This window comes from Symsagittifera roscoffensis, chromosome 6 (genome assembly GCF_963678635.1).
Source record: "Symsagittifera roscoffensis chromosome 6, txSymRosc1.1, whole genome shotgun sequence".
NCBI lineage: Eukaryota > Metazoa > Xenacoelomorpha > Acoela > Convolutidae > Symsagittifera > Symsagittifera roscoffensis.
The window spans coordinates 1099400-1120404 of record NC_087067.1 but is presented as its reverse complement, the minus strand read 5'-3'; the positions used below and the strand labels follow the sequence as shown (position 1 = coordinate 1120404).

At 35.3% G+C, this 21005-nt stretch overlaps 2 protein-coding genes across 6 annotated transcripts in view; both read right to left on the bottom strand.

The window, feature by feature from the left end:
• LOC134848877 (uncharacterized) overlaps window positions 1-21005 on the bottom strand; it is a 572430-nt gene that overhangs the window by 532074 nt on the left and 19351 nt on the right. The window lies entirely within an intron of this gene.
• LOC134847986 (regulator of G-protein signaling 1-like) lies at window positions 3644-9070 on the bottom strand. 5 transcript variants are annotated; one of them, XM_063865303.1, is made up of 5 exons: window positions 8773-9070; window positions 5216-5602; window positions 4584-4995; window positions 4074-4323; window positions 3644-3881 (listed from the first exon to the last, which is right to left on the bottom strand). In XM_063865303.1, the coding sequence occupies exons 1-5, from the start codon at window positions 8845-8847 to the stop codon at window positions 3752-3754; spliced, it is 1254 nt and encodes a 417-aa protein (XP_063721373.1). In that variant the 5' UTR covers window positions 8848-9070; the 3' UTR covers window positions 3644-3751. The 5 variants fall into 5 exon arrangements, with proteins under 5 accessions (XP_063721373.1, XP_063721376.1, XP_063721377.1 ...); XM_063865306.1 differs by lacking the exon at window positions 8773-9070 and adding an exon at window positions 6855-7074; XM_063865307.1 differs by lacking the exon at window positions 8773-9070 and adding an exon at window positions 6931-7074.

Genomic DNA, 21005 nt, shown 5'->3' with positions numbered 1-21005 from the left:
GAATGGCCTAAATTACGCAAAAATAAGAGTGCTTGCTCGCTTTACACACGCAAATTTAGACGGAAAATCAAAAATTGTAAACTTTTTTTTTCTCAGAAAATTGACAGAAGTTTTTCAAAATTTTTCGATGTCCAACTTTCTCGAATGATTATTTGTGATAGCTGATTTTGGGTGGAAAACAAAAAAATTCCTCCCTATTTTTCAAATGGTCGGAACAAAAACTGCAGGGTGGAGCAGCTAAAAAAGTTTCGATCTATTTCAAAATGATTCCCTGACAATCACTTAAACAACAGTTGGCTTCTTGCAAATTATAACTTTATCTACTGATTTCTATCCAGCCTTTTTGAGGGTTCCAGTCAAAGCGGCTGTCCCGCCTATTTCCACTGCTTAGAGAACTAGCAATTATACAGTTATACTCGGAAGGCCCGTTTTCGATCAATTATTTCATTCTTTTCTCAATCTCTCTGTGTCTGTTCTGTTCTGATACAACTTCTTAAATTTTCCTAAACAACGTACTCATTGCATTGTTGACAATCAATTTTGAGATGACGAAAAGGATAGAGCGGTTGAAGGAGAAGAAGTCTCCATTCATGATAATAATTTTTGAAATTTTGGTTTAGAGGGCTCGTTTGACTATCAATTACTTGAGCCATTTCGTCAAATACTTTTTAAAAAATAATAATAATTTAAACACAGATATAAATCCATACAGAAACATTTTAACCTACCAATACAAAACTCAATACAAGAGAATATAGGAGTTATGGGAGGGGTTTTCCTTGTCCAGGTTATTTTTTTAAACAAAAGTTGTTGTTCCGTTTGTTTTACAATTCCAACCCTCTCCCGTTTGTTAAAAATTCTTACCTAAGGTTTTTGAAATTGATTTTTGCTGTTTCAATTCTTATTAAATTTGTCAGTACGAACAAGTGAAAAAATTAATTCAATGCAAATTGCCGTATGAACAAATTTTGGGTATTTCTTAGGAAATTTTATGAGGGAGTGGTAACTTGAAAAGAGACGCAATTCCTTCCAATCATCAGGTGGTTTTAGTTATTGTTTTTTTCTTGAGACAATTCGCAGTTAACATATTAGGAGAATTGTGCTACCATAGTTGAACTATCATACTCACTTACGTCACAAATGAACAAATAATTATTTCACAGCTCAATCTCACTAACTTCAGACAGTGAACAGAAACGGTGAATTGGGTTCACAACTGTGAACTGGATTAGATGGAAGACCAGACCTTGCACATTTTTTCTCTCATGTCTTTTTTGGATCGAATGAGGAAATTGTCAATGCCGTCATACTCTTGTCTAGACCGAGCAGGTCGTGGTTTTATAACATAATTTATTGCGACCAAATGTTTAGCAATTAAAGACTGTCGCGACTCAAATTCAATTCGTGATCGGTGCCATCGACAACATGTCCGAGATTCTACCGGCGCAACTTGTGCGGCCGGCGCCGCTACGTCTAGACTATTGGAAATTTATTTCTTTACGACATTCAATTATTTGAAAATTAACAATTCTCCTCAAAATTAGAAAATATTAGCGCCCAAGGCGCCTTAGAAAAACTTTAGAGTCCGTCAGCCAAAAATCTTTTTTTCAAATTAGCACAAAGGGGGGGGGGGGCTTTGGGTCGTCAGGGGGTCGAACCCAACCCCCCCCCCCCCCCTCCCTAAATCCGCTGGTGACCATGACTAAAATCCAGAATAACGAAACTAGCTTCCACAATATTGCGACCAAAATCTTTTATGTCCATACGTTGTGCGCCTCTATGATACCCAGTTCAAACTATTAATTTTCAGAATGGTGACACAGGAAAGTTCACATTGAAAGTCTGATTATAAGTCTCTGACCTCGACACGAGTACTTTCTCCACTCACCAAAAATGAAAAAAAAGGTTCATCATTTAAAGGGGAAAATTTTTTTTGATGAACTTCGAATATTCTGCACATAATTTGAAAAAGAATTTGATTTTGATCAAAGAAACGAGCTAACCGATACGGAAACAAAAAAACAGATAAACGAAGATTAAGGATCCAGACATTTGGTTTGGTCTAGTAGCTCCACAAAGCTTGAAAATTTTTATAGGAAACGTACTCTTTCACCTGAAAAATGCTTAAAATTCATTGTCATACTTTCATGAGGCCATTGATAGTTTTCCCAAGGCTGTTTTTCAGATTTTTAACCCACCCTAGCAAAAAAAATACAAATCTCGTTTTAACAATCAGAAACCCGATTTTCTCTGTGGCTCTCAAAACCAAATTTAAAAAACTGTGAACGTTTTGTAATAATTGAGACTGATTTACAGCAATTTATTAAACCAAAGCGTTTTGTCTGATTTCAAGCTGTTTCTGGTTAGCTTGAGTGTCCCCGCTTTATTTGAAAGTCCCGCTTTTCGCGGGCCACGAAAAACTTAGTTTTTTTTGAAAAATATCTGAAGTTAAAGTTTTTTCTCTTCTGGAATCGCTCTAAAAATATTGAGAGTCAGTGGTTCTGATATCAGCCCACACTTAGGTCACAAAATTTTCGTTTTCCGAGAATAATTGCCACAATTTCACTCAAACTGCAATTCATGCTTTAGTTTCTACTACATAAAACTTTTAAAAATTAGACGAATCTAATCAGGGGCGGATTTAGGGATTTCCCTTTGTACTATTTTGAGATATCCATTTCTGGTAACGGACCCTAAAATTTTTCGGCGCCAATCTATACTAATTGTAAGGGGGGAGCACGAGCCGAAAAAATGTGTTTTTTTTTGGTAAAAGTTTTCCAAAAGTGCCTAAAACGCTTTTTTCTGCCTGTTTTTTCAAAATTTTGCCTACGGCGCAGAAATTTTGGCCAAAAGAGAGTTTTTGTAGTCCTTTGAGAGAGCTTGGAAAATCAATTTGGTCGATCTAACAAACATGTCGACAAAATTTTCGGGACTTTTTGAAAATCCGCCTCCCTCGAGAAAATCCTAGATCCGCCCCTGAATCTAATAATTTTTCAGCAGAAGAGATTCATAATAAGTGGTATTCTGATATAACTCATGAAAAAACGAATGGCTTTTTGACACATTTTATTGGAAGCATTGTCTATGCTGCAGACGGATGCTTTAGACCGAAAATTTTTTTCCATGGGTCAGAGAAATACTTTTAATTCTGAGTCACTGCAGTTTAGGTTCCAATTGGAGGGCTAATCCATAAGACTATATTAAGGGCTAATCCATAAGGGCTAATCCATAAGGCTAATCCATTAGATTTTATTATGGAAGCATAAAGTACATGTACAAACAAGAATAGCCGGTTACTGTGCAATTCAAGGAGTATTTGACAACTGCAATAAAATAGGCAGAGCAAGCGAATGTTTTTGTCAAAAAATGACGAGAAAAAAAGCAAAAAAAAATGGACTAAAACTGAAAAAAAACTCAAACTAACTTTTCTGGTCACTGGAACAATTTTTAAATATCTTTTGAATCTGCGAATCAATATGCAAAACCTTTTAAATGTTTTTTTATTCGTTTTGGTAAAAAACTTTGGTTGAAATTTCATTGCTGTTTGTTAAAAACCAAATATTTGAGAAAGAATCAATTATTATCAAATATAGACTTTAACTAAACAAAACTTTAAGTAAACTAAACAAAATTAAATCTATTATCAGTATGGACACATTAATCGGCTTATTGCCGCAATTGACCCAATGATATTGCATTTATTGCGATACAGTTTATAGCAAATAGCGCAGTTGGAATTGGCTCTTCTCAATTATCTTTTCCCGTTGCTTTGATTCTGGGAGCTGATCTGATTCTGAGAATGGAGACTTTCCAGGAATCGCTTGTAGCTGTCTCTTTCCATCAATTTGAAGGTTGCGTCTTGAGCATTGTTGAAGAGAGTGCTGTAACACAGAGAAACAAGTTTAGACACGCTAATCAAGAGACGCACAAAAGTCTTCGAATTTAATAACTCGGATTCGTATTTAAGAAGACTTTTTTGGACTGAAGCTGTCTGTTTTCTCGATCTGTTTAGAGGGGGATGAGGGTGGGGGTGGGGGAGGGGGTAGGCGATAACTTGATGCTGTTGTTTTTACCTTGAGCAGCTGGTGTTGTTACTGGTGGTTGCAATGGCCATTTTGCTTTTGATGTCCGAATGTAATCTGGCATCCATGTTCACTTGTTTGTGGGCACAATTTGACACAAATGTCTCGTAGATCTCTTCCGCTTTTTCCATTCTATCCACTGGGTCTTCCATTCCCCGGAACTGTTCCACATTCATCCAGAACTCGAGATTTTCCTCTGAGAATTCTTTGACTAGGAATTGATGGAATAATGGGAGAGCACCTATGAAAAAAAACACTCATAATAAAATACTCGTTAGAAAAAAGCATTTTAATCTTTGCTCATTTATTTCTAATTAAACTCAAAATCAGTCTAAGAATGTCTAGTAAAATATAATAGTTGGTATTTGATTTAAAAATTACTTCCAATATTTTTTGTGGAAGTAAAATTGTTTTAGCTCAATACGGAAATTTAGTTTAAAAAAACCTAATAAATATAAAAATTAATAGCTAATAAATGTCCTTATTGAATAAATAACTCACTTTGAGATCTAAGAACGTTCAGGAATCCTTTTTTCATTTCAGCAATCACTTGCTCACTTGGAGAACAGGTGTTGTTGCAGTTGTTGTTGTTGTAGTTGTTTTGTTCTGTTGTGGAATCATCCTCGTTCACGCTGCATTGTTTATTACTGTTCAATCGGTCACAGTTGTTTTTGACGCTGTTTTTGCCAGTGGTGAAAATGTTTCGGTTTCTATTCATCGACATGGAGTTGCTTCTCTGAGTCTTGAGCACCTGATGATGTTTCTTGCTGCTATTTTTAAGCAGTTTGGTGGTCGTCGTGGTGTTGCAATCGCTTTGATCTTTGCCCGATGCCGCCAGTTGCACACTCGACTGACTTGGGGTCGAACATACATCCAACTTCTGCTTAGATGATCCATGAGAACTCAAAATGTCCTGAAGCAACAAAAGAAATGTTTAATAAATTGCAATATGAAAAAAATTAGTCATAATTAAAATGCAAGTCCGTTCTCATATTTTCCACTTTTTCGCCAGAAAAAAATTTCTCTGCTAAGTTGTGATATTTTTAATAATTTATGATTGTTTCTGTTTGTTTTTCATCAGTTTTCCTATTTTGATGCTGATTTTATAATGTTAGCTATGTCAAGATAATTACGTTTTGCTTGATCTTCTGAATAAAAGCTCCGAGGCTGGTACGTCGGCTGGTTTTTGTTTTCACAGGTGTCTCGCAAAACTCAACCTGTCCAAATGTCACAAACTGTTCTGGTTGATTAGCTGCCTCTTTTTCAGCCACCATTGGATCCTGGGGCAGCAAGGAAGACCTGGTTGCGAGGGGGTGCACATTTTGAGCCCCCCTTTGGAGCTTGACGGGGGCGTGGTCTAGCGCAGAAGTTGGAAACATGGCGTGCGTACAACACTTGAAACTGTCGGCCAACTTCTTATTTGTCGGCTGCTTTGCCTGAAGATTGACTGTGCTTGGATTCACTGTGTAGCAGAAGGTGGTCTGTCTTTGAGACAATGTCTTCAAACCAAGCGAACTTTTCTAAAACAAAACAAAACATTATAACAACAAAATTTTAACGAGTTTCAGTTTCAGTAGTTTTGATAATAAGCAATTGACAATTTTTTTTTAAAAAAAAAACTTCTTTTAGACATTAAGAATGAAAAAAAAATGTTTTAATTTAAATTTTCAAAACTTTTCTTAAAAAAACTAACTCTTGTAGCTGCAACTGCGGTGGTTGATAAAACTCGCTGAAGTTTAGGAGAATTCATGGCTTGAAAAGTTGTCAGGTTATTGGAGTTTCTAATCAAATCTAATGAGATTTGTTGTTTTGAATTTCAAAACTGCTTTTAAAGGGTTCTTGAACACTAATGAATTCAAAATTTAGGTCTTAATCACCTGAAGAAAAGAAGTTCACACCTGATTTAAGATTTTGTTCACGCGTAAGACTATTTCAATCAACAATATGGATGGTGCATTTGCATTACATCAACAACTTTAGTTTTCCGGAGGTGAAAAGAAAACTGAAGAACTCTTTAAGCGGAGGTGTGAAAAAATTTGAATATCCTTCTGAAGTATGTTTACTTTTTCTCCCAACTGAGTTGTGAAGTGTTGATTGACAATGAATGAGAATCTCCTTAAGTTGTGAACAAATTGCGTCAAATTGCTTCAATTCGAGCAAAACGGCAACTAAACACTTTTTCTAGCCTTTTCAGAAAAATTTCAGATCAGCTAATTTGATAACTGCAAACCCAGTTTCGAAATTGTCTTTCCCAGTTAAGCTGCTTCAAAGCATTTTAATTAAGCTAGTTTGAGAGAAAAAAACTATATTACAAAAAAATTCATTCATAGTGAAACAATCACGTAAAATAGGCAAAAGGTTTTTTGGTGTTTTTTGACAATAAAAATCGATTGATCGTTTACTGCTGCAAAAAACTTATTGCGTCCTCAAAATATGTAAGATTGAGATTCAATGTTGAAACGCCAGTGTTCTACTTGCTTATAAAATTTTGATTTCTAAGAAGGTTTACCTCAGGATTTGAGAGTTTATTAAAATCTCAACTTAATAGTATAAGTATAAGAAGCTTAAAAATAAAAAAAGGCGACTAACTTACTTGAGCTTCAGTTATTTACTATGAAAATTATAGTAAGGAAGTTAAACTCATCAGAAATTGATAATTAGCAAGCGGAAACGAAATAATATTGAATTAATATCGCCTCTTGGAATTAGACTTATTATTTTTTGTGCGTTTATGCAAGTCAACTTTTCCTTTGACGTCAATTGAAAACTTACCTCATAAGAATTAGCTTCAATTTTCCGCTCCTTTGCGGATGAGAACAAAAAAGTTGAAAATAAAATAATAAATTACCCTATTGCACCGTTGCAACTGATTGACTGAAAATGGTGTGTCTTTTTCTCTGGGAAGTCAGCGAGATCTGATTCGTTTAAAAACTCAAAATGGCAGACACAAGATTCTCTTTTTAATTAACGCGACGTCACCCTTCTAGCGTAGTAACCGATCTCCATTGAAATTCTGTCTCAATTTTCCGAGACTAGTTGAAAAAATAGCCGCTAAGAAATTCACAATAGCCAACCGGAAAGGCAGATGGTATAGCATTAGCATGGCGCTCGCCAAGCCGAATCAATTTATATCTTCATCAATTTTTAAAATAAAAATAAAATTAAGCAATTTTTTGACAATTTTGGCCCTTTTTGTAGAAAATAATGAAGTAAAAATTGTGCGAGCAAAAATTGAGCAAAAATTTGGATTCAGATTCTGAAAATGGATTAAAATTAGAAAGGAAAAAGTTATGTTGTTCGAGCGTTGTGCCAACTGGGCTTTGTAAGGACACACTCTTTTCCTTACCTTTAATTATTTATAATGCCCCTCAAAAAGTCAGAGGGTAAAAGTGAAAGAAGAATGAAAAAAAGGAAGAAAATTTCAATTTACACCATTCAACTGAAGGAGGGAAACATAATTGGTCAATTTTTGCAAATGTCAATGCGAGATGTATTCATCAAAAGCAGAGTTGTTTCGCTAACAGCCCTAAATGGCCATATTTCAAATCAATCAAACATCGATAGCATACCACGTGCCCTCTCACGAGGGAAAAAAGAAAGACTTGCCTTTTTTGAAGTGCTAGCTTAATAATAGCTTAAATGACAGAATTGTAGATCTCGTAACTCTTTTATTTTGGGACAAAATAGAGTTGCTTTTAATGTTTCTAAATGTTACAGACAGTTGACGGCCCCAACAGGGTTTTAAAAATGCCAATCGGAAATGCAAAACTGGAGCCGAATTATGGAAATAGGATGAAAATAGGTCTCGCAAATAGACAATATTATCTGACAGTTGTCAATGTGAAAGGTTGCTATGCAAATGTAACCTTTAATTTATCGATTTGAACAATTTTGAATAGTTAATTAGAAACTATCTTTTCAAAGTTGAGTAAATGCTAAAATGAAACCCACTGAAGATGAGATTAAGTGTCATATCACTCTAAATAAGTAAAAGATATATTTTTAAAATAGAGATGTTTTGCATGAAAATTAGGTTGTCTGTAATTACTCGGCTGCTCGTTTTATTTTGACTCAACCGTCGCCTTTTTTAATTGCAGCACCGATGAATGAATTATTCTCGTCTGCCACAAATTTATACGAAGCATTCCAAATATTCTGGTCTGCCAAAAATGAGTCTTCGTATCGACAATTCAATTTTCTACACTTTATTTTTCAGACACTGTTTTTTATACATTTTTTTCAATCTCAGTCAAAATAGATGTCAACTTTTTGAGTCTTCGTATCGACAATTCAATTATTTGCACTTTATTTTTGGACACTATTTTTTAGACATTTTCTTGCAATCTCAATCACAATAGATGTCAACTTCTTCAAACTTTTACAACAGAAAATGCATCAGAAATAAATACTTTCTCCTGTGCTACCCTTTTAACACCTCCGATTGTGAATGACTGTCAGGGCGCCCATGGCGCGAATATAACCTAATTTTGAGGGAGGAGCGCTCGCTGAAAAAAAAGCAATTTTTTGGTCAAATTTTTCCAAAAAGTCAGCAAAAATGCCTTTTTTTCAAAAATTATTTGCCTGTTTTTTTAAATAGGGTTCTTATAGTGATTCGAGAGAGCTCAGAAAGTCATTTTGGTCGACCTAAAAAAAGATTGACAAAATTTCCGATTTTTTTTTGAATTATTACCTTGATAGTGTAATTCGCATCTCTAATCTTGTTTTCAGGTCCGCCGATAAAACTAGCTCTCGTTTGCAGAATCATGAAAAACTTCTAGTTTCAAGCGAACACTTTTTTAAGGTAACGTCTTGAATCAAACATAAAGATTTCGGAACAAATTTGGTTTGCAACGTTTTTGAAGTATTGAAATAAAACTAAGTTGTGAAACTAATCCACATAAAATTAAACTGGTTCTAAAGATGTTTTGGGAAAAACAAATCTAATTTTGACTGTTTATTCGACCAACGAGATTATCCTTTTAACTTATTCGAACTCTATCTGCATATTTATGTCTCGCGGCACGTTGTTTACTACTTCTAGTTATTCGGGGGGTTGTTTTGTTTATCCTAATAATAGCATTGGTATTAATCAGTTTAGCGATAACCAATCTCTAAGTGAACTCAGCCAGACGGCAGGAAAAGTTAAGCCCACGGGTACAAGCGGTTGAAAAGCAGCTTACAGTCTTACAATTTTAAACAACAAGAGAGGAAAATAAACAAATTGGAATTTACCCCCAAAAAGTGAGCTGCAGTCATGACTAACTCAGGGAAAGAGACAATTTATGGCCATATATGGCCATATATGGCCAAAATAATAAAAAGCGTACTTTGTTTGGGGCTACAACTGCAGTAAACAATATCCTTTTGATACTTTTAAGCTCACAGCAGACAAAGGAGATAAAGAGATTGAAAACACTACGTATGCCCTCTGCTACTATGATACATACTCATCTAAATGTCAGTACTAGGAAATGGGAAGCCGGAAATAGGCATCCTCTAGTCTCAAATCTGACTGCAATTACAAGTTCAAACTATCAGCACCAAAAATAATGATGCTTTGACGATGCTTTTTTTTTCAATGTTTCCTTTTTAAAAAAATATCTTTTGTCGATATCTAGTTCGTTTTTTATACTCGGAGGAAACCGAAGGCTGACCTGCTAATTACCATTTCCTTCGGTGCTTTGTGAAGTGAACTAATTGCTCCGAAGCGGATGCATTTAAGGAAAACTTAACCATACTTTTGATTCGTATTCGGATCTTTTGGGTTCCAATCTTTAAAGAGTGACCCATTTGAAGTGAAACACGGTTTCAAAATGGATCTTCTCTTTTGTCTTTGATCTCGATGACTTATTCACTTCTGGGTGCCTAAAAAAACTTGGCGCATCATTTTGAATTCAGTTACTTCTTTTGAGAGAAGTTATTGAACGGTTTCGGATGAGCTAAACTCTCAAAACTTGCCTAGTTCTGTGATTAGTAATCGATTGAAAAAAAGTCTCGGGCAAAGACAGATATTAACCCTGATCTTTCATTTCAGATAGAAAGGTTTCACCAATTTTCTATATCCCGAAAAACTGAAATATTTTGTCAATGCTGTAAAGCCAATAAACATTTTTAACGAGATAAATTTGAAATGCAGTATTTTTCTCGGCAAATATTTCTGCTCAATCAGCTGTACTTTTAATTTCTGTTGAGAGATTTAGATTAGGTTTAAAAACATTGTCTCGAAAGGACTTTATTGCATTTCATAGCGACTCTAACTTTACTTTAAGTCTTTGGACGAATAATTAACAAGAAGCGAAAAATGGTTCATAGACATTTGTCCCAGCCATTTGAGTCCATGACACGACTGTCACAAACTATAAAACTGTACCAGACTTTTGTGTCCCAGACAAAAATGTCTGAAAGTGTTTTCTTTGGTTCGACCTTGTAATCTTTAATGCTTTGATGATTTGAGTCCGTTTGATTGTTCTTTTATTACATTATATGTGGAGAAAATAATCATAAAACAGTCAAAGCGAGACCGAATTTCAAAAAGCAATTAAATGAACCTTCACAGCGCGTTTGGCCAAGCTGTGAAACGATTAGTTTTAAGATCAATAAGTTGGCAAACACAATTCGGGTCGGAAAAAAAGTTTCTTAATTTGATTGAAATTTCAAAACAAAAAACCCAAAATTGGATAAAAGAAGCCAAATTTGATATGAAATGACTCAGCTGGGTCAGAAAGGAAAAAGATGGGGAAACATGATCATTTTGCCGTTTTCAAAAAGGGGTATAGATCAAATTCGAAGTTTTCTTTAAAAATTTCAACTTGAAAAATTTTATTGAAACATTGGTTTGCGACATAAACTGCAGACAATTGGATATTTAAATGAATTTTTGGCAGAATTTAATATTGCTGCTGCACCTCCTTAGGAAACTGAGAAGATTACTCGGCTCGACAGCTGCAATTTACTCGGAAAAAACTTTGTTAGTTTATTATATTTCAATTTTTTAAAATGAGACTGTGTTTGCCCGGCACACTTTTTTCAGGGTTTCAGCGTTTTTTTGTTCATCTTCCAACTTTTTGATGATCTTGGGAAACGAAGGGTGTTTTCGTTAATGAATTTTAAAAAAAAAACGCTATTCCAGCTTTCAACTGCATTGTTTTATGGTAATCGGATGCCCCGTTGGGACAAAATGATGGAAACTCCAACTGTCAAAGTCAAATATGGGTTTTTGACACGCTCTGTTTGCCGCCCCGCAAAAAATTCGATCAAAGTAATTGTCTTCAGAATAGTTGAAGATCGGTAAAGTCTTCAAAGAGGATGTCTTCTGGAGGTTTTCAAAAGCAGTGGAAACTTCACTCAGGGGCAAGTAAGCTCTAATAAGTATCATTCGGATACGCCCATGAAAATCTAGCCAAGTCTATTTTTATTTGTATTTCCAGTAGATTGAGCGTACTGCCAGACGCTTTGTCACATACGGAAGTAGCAAATTGGTTTTTTAAATTTTTGGATTGAGAGGTAATTGCATTTTTGACCGTCATTTTGAAATCAATGGTTACTCCTATGGAACACTCCATTTCGAAACCGTTCAAAGTTCAAAATCAGTTTTTTTCATTCTTATCTGAAAGTGATGCACAGGCAATAGGGACGGGAACTTCTTCAATTGATGCGAATATTGTGTTTGTTTAAAAAAAGACATTCGGGGCTCTTGAAAAAATGCCGTCGCCAAACCAAACATCAGCACCACTAGGAAAATTCAGTCATAGAAAAATGGTAGAAACCATACTTCGCTCAGTATAATCTGGTTCAGAGTCAAAACGAACAATTTGTTTGCCACTGTGAGTCGTTCCCATCATCTCTGGAACTTCAAAATCTTTTATGCAATTTGGTTTTGGCATTTTTTGGCCATCACTCTCGCTTGACTTTGTTGAAGGTTCACTGATTGGATGAATAGTTTCGTATCACTGCTGCAGTTTCTCTGTTTATGTCTCTGTGAACGGAAAAAATTGTTTGTCGAGTTGACTCAACTGCTACGGCTGCTCTAATTTTAAAATCTTTTGTGAATTTGTGCTTTTCAATGTCTGATCTGGGAAATGGCTGTGATAAATTATAAAAAAGACCTTGTACTGACTGCGCACACGACAATAACCTTTTGATAAAACAACTCGCCGAGAAATTGAGGTGTAGGTGTAAGCATCAATCAATTGATAAATATTATGTGTAGGTATGTGTGATTGACTTCAGTCCTCTTTTATTTGAGTCTTTTTTATGAAATTCTATCTAATTATTCCGGTTCTAATCTTTTGATCAATTTTGAGAATGTTTTTTGAACCAAATGTTTTGCTTAATTTCAATTCGGAAAACTTTTTCCCGGCGAAAATATGCTTTCGGTGCAACCAACCAGACCAGACATTGAAAAATATTTTTTTGGTTGAAAATAAATTTGTTTTAATTTATTATTGTTGGACAAAAAACAATCAGTTTTTTTGTATAAACGCATAAATCAACCTTTTGCTTCTTTTTCCTTTATTTTTGCTGTTTTGAGTGTAAATCAACGTAAAATTGCGGCCTGATGATTATCGCATAGTTTTCAATTTGGTGTTTCTGTCACGGAACTCGAGTTGAGTCTAATTTCATTTTTCAGTATCAAGTTTTTGAAGCAGCCATATGTTTTGAAGCTAACTTGAAACTTATATCGTAACTCAAGTCTTGTGAGATTTTTGCATAGGAATTGACTTTTCGAAAGTACACAGCGCACAACAAATTATGATTTTTAACTGAAATTTTTTTCTAACACAAAAAAGTTCAAAATCAAAATAAAGTCGGTAATAAAAAAGTAGGACTTGTATAAGCCAAATTTTAATGTTGGCTTCTAATTGGTGCCAAAATTAATACCACTAGATGCTTTTGTGTGACTACGCCTCGAGTGGTGTAGTCCTTTGCGGTGTGGTCCGCAGTAATCGGATCTACCCCGGTCTGCAAACGTCACATGCCGCATTGGCCAGCGCTTAGAGACGTAGGTGCGAACCTTGGGGAGCGTTGCTTCGGCAAATATGAGCCTTGGGGGATACCCGACATCTTTGTATTGCGTGTGCCCCTCCTGCCATTGGTCTAAACAGTGGCAGGTTTCCCGTACTTCTATCGACACTTTGTACGGCTTCGTGTTTGGCGAAGGTTTATGCTTGCATAGTCGTGTAAAAACCTTCTGTTTAAAGAAGTTTTAGGGACACTCTTCCCTCAAAGCGGTAGCTATATTCTATAGTTAACGGCGATTGTTAAAGGGTCTTCAGTTGCCGGTGAGTATGTACCGGAATGCTGACAGTGGGTTATCGATTTTTCCTAATTGTCTGTTAGCAGGGGAAAGAAAGCTGGCGATACGAGATTGCTGCCTAAGTAGTGCATGAACTGTGCTCATCTGTCTAAGCCAAAGAACTCGGTCTAAGCCAGAGACCTCTTAAGTTATCCCTGTTGGTTATCTATGATGATCATGGGCCAACGAGTGGGATTGAATAGGAGTGGTGCCCTATAGGATCCAAGCTGGTCACGTAAGTTGGGATGTCGTACGCACTACACGCTCCCTTTAAGTGGCCAGGTAGCAAGAGTGTCCAGCTCAATCTCGGCATGGCTAGGATAGCTACGGGACGCGCACTTTGTGCGTCGGGGTCCGCTGAGATATCTTACGACTAATTTTTTCCAAATTTTTTTTGGATAGGGTAAAGTAGAAAATCTATATTCCACGCGACACATTCATTTGGTTTTTCTATTTGAAAGTCAAATAGTGATCAGTTGAGTATGACCTTAGTTGTCATGACCTTAGCTATCAACATTATGGTGCAAAACGTGCAAATTTCCGCTACGGCCTAGTACAAACAAAAACTGAAATGTTTGTACAAAAATCAAAAAAAAACACAGGGTAATTAGTGCACAGAGCCGAAATATTCTAATAATTGGTTTCTTGGCGAACGATAGACAGTCATAAAATTGACAAAATTGAGAAAAGAAAACAAAGATACAAATAAGTTTCTTTTCTCGCCTCTGATTGGCTACGATTTCGATTGTCTACTTCTTGACCGCACGCCACAAACATAGAGCAAAGAACCGACTTGACGAATGTTAAAAAGTGCTTGACTAAAATACAGTGCCGATTTAATGATTCCGAACAAAACGGATGACACTTGAAATTCAGACTGCAATGTTCTCAAATTTGGTTGATTTTCGACTAAAAATGATGTACACCAATATTGCTTAAGGTTTTAACAAAATTGATTTCTTGCAATTTCTTTTGCAAAAGTTGGACCAAAAAATTTACCCGAAAAATGATCACTTTCGGCTTTTTTTCAGTCAATCAATAGTTACTCTGAGCACATTCGTTCATTTACTGCCAAAACTATATCACAGCAAGCTGCTTGTCTAACCTAACAAATGTTATGAAGAGTATAATCTTCAAAAATGGGCGCAAAATATTTTTAAAAGTTTTTATTTCTGACATTTTTGGCTAGCAAATGAAAATAAACGTTTTTGGCAAAGCTGAGAAATTTGTATCCTCCTTAAATTTTGTAGGGCTATATAAGAGGCTTTTAGTTACATAGTTTCGTTAGTAAATGAACAAATAGGTCTGTAGTAACTTTTACAGCAAGATTGGTCTTCATCTTTTTTAGTCTAAAGTCTTTTTTGAGAAAAACGCGTTTTAATTTTCAAGTTTTTTTCGTTAATTTTTATTCGGATAATTTAAATCAACACTGTATCAGTGATAAAGTTTCCAACTTACGTTTAATCCTGTGATAATTGCGTGAAAACCATTTCGCCATTCAGTGGGTCATTTGTCCTGCGGGTAAGGGCGAAGCGGATCAAAAGAAATGGGATTTCGATATACTAGCAGTTTTTCAAAAAACTGTGTCGACTTGTTTTCTAAGCGCACCGAATTGATTTTCTTAGCTCTCGTAGAGCAATCAAATTACCATATTTGAAGAAAAAAAATGTCTGAGCTGTTTTTAATCTTCAAGAAGTTTTGAATTTTTTTCAACCACTCAGTTTTATTAAATAATGGCGCGCAAGGCGCATTTAAATACTTAAGAACTAGTTTTCCCAATTTGGTTAAAAAAAGAAACCAAGTAATCAAAAAAAGACAAATGGGTCAGCGAATATGTCAAGCTTAAGAATGGTATGTCGAACTTCTGTTAAAAACGATCCCGTTAATTTGATTCGGCTCTGATTTTCAATTCTTATTTGGTTCAAGTTTTAATCTATATAATTCAGTTCAAATGCCCTAATCAAAATCTTACCAGAGTAGAGCATCATCACTTTTACCATGTTTTTGAGATATTGGTTATAAAAGAAAGCAAACAAACCTAAATTTTTATTTGGAGATGTCATGTAGCAACATACAAAAAAAGTAATTTTCATGCCGCAAACAAGCATCAGGTGTGAACGAAATAATTAATAGCTCTGTGTGTTTCAACAATGATGAACAAGTTTAATCAATCTGTGAATTAATTGCTAATCAGTAATTTATCGTGAATCAGTTTAGGCTTGTTGCCGCCTATAATGATACTTAGTTTCTATCATATGAAAGATATAACAAAAGAACCATTAGTACCAATGTTTTACAGTGAATGAGTTTTTGATTGACAGATCAGATCGGTATTTGCAGTTGTTTTCAGACGAATTATCCCATCTGCTGTTTTTTAATAAACAGTGATTTGTTTGCTTCACTGGTGCATCGCGTGCAAATATCCGACAGGACAATCATCAAAACAGTAAACTAAAATGCGAACATGCATCCAAAATTAACTTCTTAGTGCAGAATACCACAAAAATGAACATTTAAAAAATGGAAAAGAATAAATTTCCTGCAAACTTCTATCAAACATACCAGATTGAAGCAGAAAACTTTTCTCATTTAGATCAAAAAACTCAATTTTTTTTGCGAGAGTGGTCATTCGCTCTTCAAGTGCTTCTGAATAGCCATTTCACGGGTTTTTGCAAATCAATTGAGCAATCCCCACCCCCACCCCCCTCACGTGGGGTGGGGGGGGAGGAGAGAGATACTTCAATAGGTACTTCAGACATGTTTATAACGACTTCAAAATTGTTTGAATGATATGAAATCATAAATCAGCTTCTTCAACGATAGTGGAACGCCAAAATTTACAATGTAAAAGCTCAAAAATTACATACAGAGTTAAAAAAAGAATCAATAAAACTAAGGCGACTTGGATCGCATAAAGCCCATTTTATCTGTTTTAAATGGAAAAACAGCAATTTTAATGTGCTGCAGAGAACAGTTTTTGATATTCAGATATAAGGCTAGAGCACCAACGCTGGTAAGTCGCTTTGCTCGATGAGGCCATGGTCGCACAAACAAAAACTTGCAAAAAAAATTTTTGAAAAAAATTCGATATGTTCTTTTTCAATTTTTTCTTGAAACTCATTTAAAATAATTTTCATTCGGTCAATTGATTGCGTGCTCCGAGCACAGTAAATATGTGCTTACGTTTGCTGACGACTTTTTACCGTTTTTGCCGTTTTACCGTTTTTGCTGGGGGGGATAGCTCAATTGGTCATTACGGGGGGAGATAGCTCAATTGATCATTAAGGGGGGGGGGGGGGAGTGATTGCTCAATTGATCCGTTTTTGCCCTTGCTTTTCATCATTTTAAAGTGAAATATTTTACACTCGAAATTTTCGAAAATAAACTAGGTTTAGTGACCTTTTTCATAACTTCAGAAAAACACGTGAAATTAAATAATAAATAAAACTAACAAACAGGGGCGGATCTAGGGTTTTCTCGAGAGGGGGGGGGGGGGGGGGTGGGGTGGGGGGAGTATTTTTAAAAAAACTATGAAAATTTTGTCGAACTTTTTTAAGGCCGACCAAAATGATTTTTCGAGCACTCCAGAACAATATAAAGACCCTTTGTTGACCAACAATTTTGATAAAAAAAAACGCTCCTGCAGCTAAAAAAAAAAGCAGTTTTTGGACAGTTTTCTAAACATGTTGACTAAAAAATTGCGCTTTTCGGGCGCGCTTCCATTCAAAATTTGTGTATATTGGCAACGAAGGCACTTTTAGAAATGTTTAGTGTTGGTTGGCCTTCAATGGTTGACGTAAAATAATACCAAGAGGGAACCCTTTTGTTGATGAGGAGGTCAAATCCCTGAGGAGGAGGGGCGTCTAAAAAAATTCCACCCCTGGTACCAAATCACGGTCATTTTTTTATGTAGTTTTTCAACGAGTTCACATGTTGGAGCTATCAGCTGCTCAGGCAGTCGAGCGTTTGCATTTGTCTTCAGAAAAACAAACTCACGTCAAATTACCAAGATTTCAATTAAATTTGAAAAAACCTGTTTCTTAAAATGGGATTTTTATTGGTTATTGTTTAGTGTAACTGCTAGTAAATACATTTTACATATCAAATGCCCACGCATAACCATTTTGAACATGTGAAGGCTCCCAAAAAAACTTGGACTGTTTTTCTTAAGAAAAAATGGCGCTCTGAAAATGTTAGGCACATCTCTCTTAACACGAGGGTCATGCGTTCGAATCACGCTTCGGTCACGGCTGGAGGGGTCCCAGTGTCATCCGCCTCCTCAAGGTGGGACCGGCTGCGGCAAAATGGATGACATCTCCCCCTCCCCCACGGTTGGTCCTGCACTGAGCACTAATAAAAAAAAAATAAAAAAAAGAACATTTCCCGACGGCGCTGTTTTTGCTTACAATAAATATGAAGGGCAAGGAGACTAGTTTGACTTAGACAGTGAACTTAATGATAGCTCATCATTAAGTTCACTGTCTAAGTCAAACTAGTCTCATTGAAGGCACTTTGGCGTGTTATTGAACAAATTAGGCGGTAAACTAATAAATGTTTCAAACTTGCTTGCCCTCAAATTGAACGAAAATAATACGAACCGCTGTAACAAATAGTGATTCAATATTTGGCCGATGAGTTTCTTCGGGGGCGTTCAACAGTGCCGAAGTCTAACAGTGCCGAAGCTAAAAATATGTTCACCAGTCTCAAAAATTTACCATATTAAGTAACTTTGAGTTCTTTTTGTGAATCGTTGGCAGTTTTGCGTGAAAACTGTTTTGTTGTTGAGCAAAATTGAGAAATAAGTTGACAATTTGCTGAGTTAATTGTTTGTTTGGAAAAACTTGTGACGCCGCGCTTGGAAACTTTTGTTTGTTTAATGTTCTGTTTCTCATACATGCACTGGGAATATTGAATATTTCGAATTGAATGGATTTTTAAGGTTGTGTTGCTGGATTTTCGGTCGAGAAAGTCAAAACACCAATTAAATTGGCCGCTTTTGTCTTTTCGGTTTCCATCCATTTGAATATAATTACTTGTCAGTGACTTGGGATGAAGAAAAGCAGTATTCAAAATATTTTTTGGCACTGTTGAACAACGTTTCCATTTTCGGCTTCGTTGTACTTCGGCACTGTTGTATTATCCCCTTTGTTCAAATTGCGCGCATTGCTTCTGCTTTGTTTGTTTTGATATTTTTCATAATTGCCTATTAAGTTCAGTGTCTGGATCAGACTCGTCTCACTGGAACCGGCCTACTATCAATCTAGCTGCTAGGCATGCAGCTTGTAGCGCAGTTAGAATTAAGTTTGTTTTGCCACACTTGGGTCGAGGTTTTCGATTTATGTTTTGACTTTCTCGACCGAGAATCCACGCAACACAACGATAAAAATCCCTTCAATTTGAAACATTCAATATTCCCAGTGCATGTCTGAGAAAAAGAACATTAAGCAATTGAAAGTCAAGAAATCAATATTTGAAATCAATATATGTCCCCAAATAGTAATCAGGCCCTCACCAATCTGTAATACTTTGAACTGAACACTGATAACCACGCAAAATGTTCATTATATTAAAAAACTGACTTATATACTTTTTTGCTTTGTAAATTTGATCTTGGCGAAAACTAAACTTTGTGTTTCAATTTTTTTTGGGTTGGATTCCGCAACATTTCGAAGAAGCTGTTGGTTAATTTTAAGAAAAGTGTTTAAAAATAACACGTACTGAAGATAGATTTTTTCAGATTATAATAGATGCATTTTAAAAACTGATCAATTTAAAGACCTGAAAAAAAACTCCTGATCAGCATTTAGTATTGGACTATTGTAGACGTCTTATCATTGCATTCACGTCAAAATGAGTGCACTTGAACAATTTAAACTTTAACTTGACTCCCATTGACTTGAATTATAGTCGTTTTGTTATCAAAAAACCCTAATAAATTGAAATTTTGACGTTATTTGACTGTTATTTGACTTAGAGAAAAAAACAGAAAATCAGAAGTTGCAGAAAATGCTCTTCATTTTCTTCAATTGTCGCATTTCAGCTTTCATTTAGGTTAAAACTACTTAACCCTTGATGGCAAAATCAAGTTTTCTCACAATAAAATTGTTTGAGAATTTTCTATACACGATGTTACATGTTTCAATGATGTGAAATCAGCCAAAAAAAATTCGTTAAAATCTTTTTAAAGTATTCGTTTGATACAGAATTGAAATTAGAGGACGAGAACACCCTTTCTCCGGAGCTTGACCCCCTGTCCACCCAAAGGTTTTCCTTTTCGTACTAATTCAGGACATGCATTTTTTGCCGCCCGACCCGAAATTTTTCTCACTGCGCCTTGGGAGCGCCGAGCTCACGCAATTTTTTGCTCAGAACCTTTCAATGATTCAAAAATGTATTTCTTTGTTTCGATTTTTTTTCTAGAGCAAGATGGTTATCAGAAAATTTTTGTACATAAAACTGTATGACAAGCATTTTTTTATCCAAATTTTGAAATCATTTTTAATGAAAGCCTCAAAAAATCGAATAGACAAAAGTTAACTTTAATAACCTTCACAATAATTTGTAAATTTTGTTTAAAAATCGTAAGACAGGCATTTTTCTCGTAGTTGAGTTTAATACTCAGAATAGCGATATGTTTAACTGGGATCTCTTCAACTCTTTGGGATCAAGGTTACTTAGTAAGAAATCTCCCCCTTGCAAAGACATAAATCAACGGTTATGCATATGAGAATTTTGTACCTGGTAGGGAATTTCCGCTCTCCCCCTTTTTTTGCAAAAGGAGAAATAGTTGAAGAGATCCTTTAACTGAAAAACCCTAGTGTATTCTTTCCGTATATGGCAGAGGTTGATCTCTGCAAATATGACAATGTAATTATCTGACATGTATAATGACCCTGAGGCCTCTAGACGATTCTGAAGTCTTCCCTGATGAACTTGTCCCAGTTAATCACGAAATAATATAGCGTGTAAGACTATTGCTTTATTTAGATCAGCTGGTTTTCATATAATTTAGTGGGAATAAGACTTAATTGAGTGTTCTATTTTTAAGACCCATACTGCTAAGACATGAGCAAAATGCGCACAGCAACCCCAGCACGTCCTCTAAAATATCATCTTTTCTGAATCAATTACTAATTGGTGACTGTTTCCATAAAGTGGGGGTAAATTAGTCTACACTCAAAAAAATGTTAAGGTAAGATTACCCTAAATGAGTTAAGGTAAAAAAAAATAAGGTAAAATTTACCCTAACATTACCTTAACTTTACCTTAAAAAATTGTTAGGGTAAAATTTACCTTAACTGAATTAAGGTAATTTACCTTAACTTGACCTTAATTTTACTTTAAAAATTTAGGAATGCATTTAACTAAACAGGAATAAGGTATTTTAAGATAAAAATTGGATTTCAGTTCAACCATATAAGTAATAAAGTTTTTTCTATGTCTATTTGTATGTATGTATTTTTGTACGTATGTATGTATGTATGTATGTATGTATGTATGTATGTATGTATGTATGTATGTATGTATGTATGTATGTAAGTATGTATGTATGTATGTATGTATGTATGTATGTATGTATGTATGTATGTATGTATGTATGTATGTATGTATGTATGTATGTATGTATG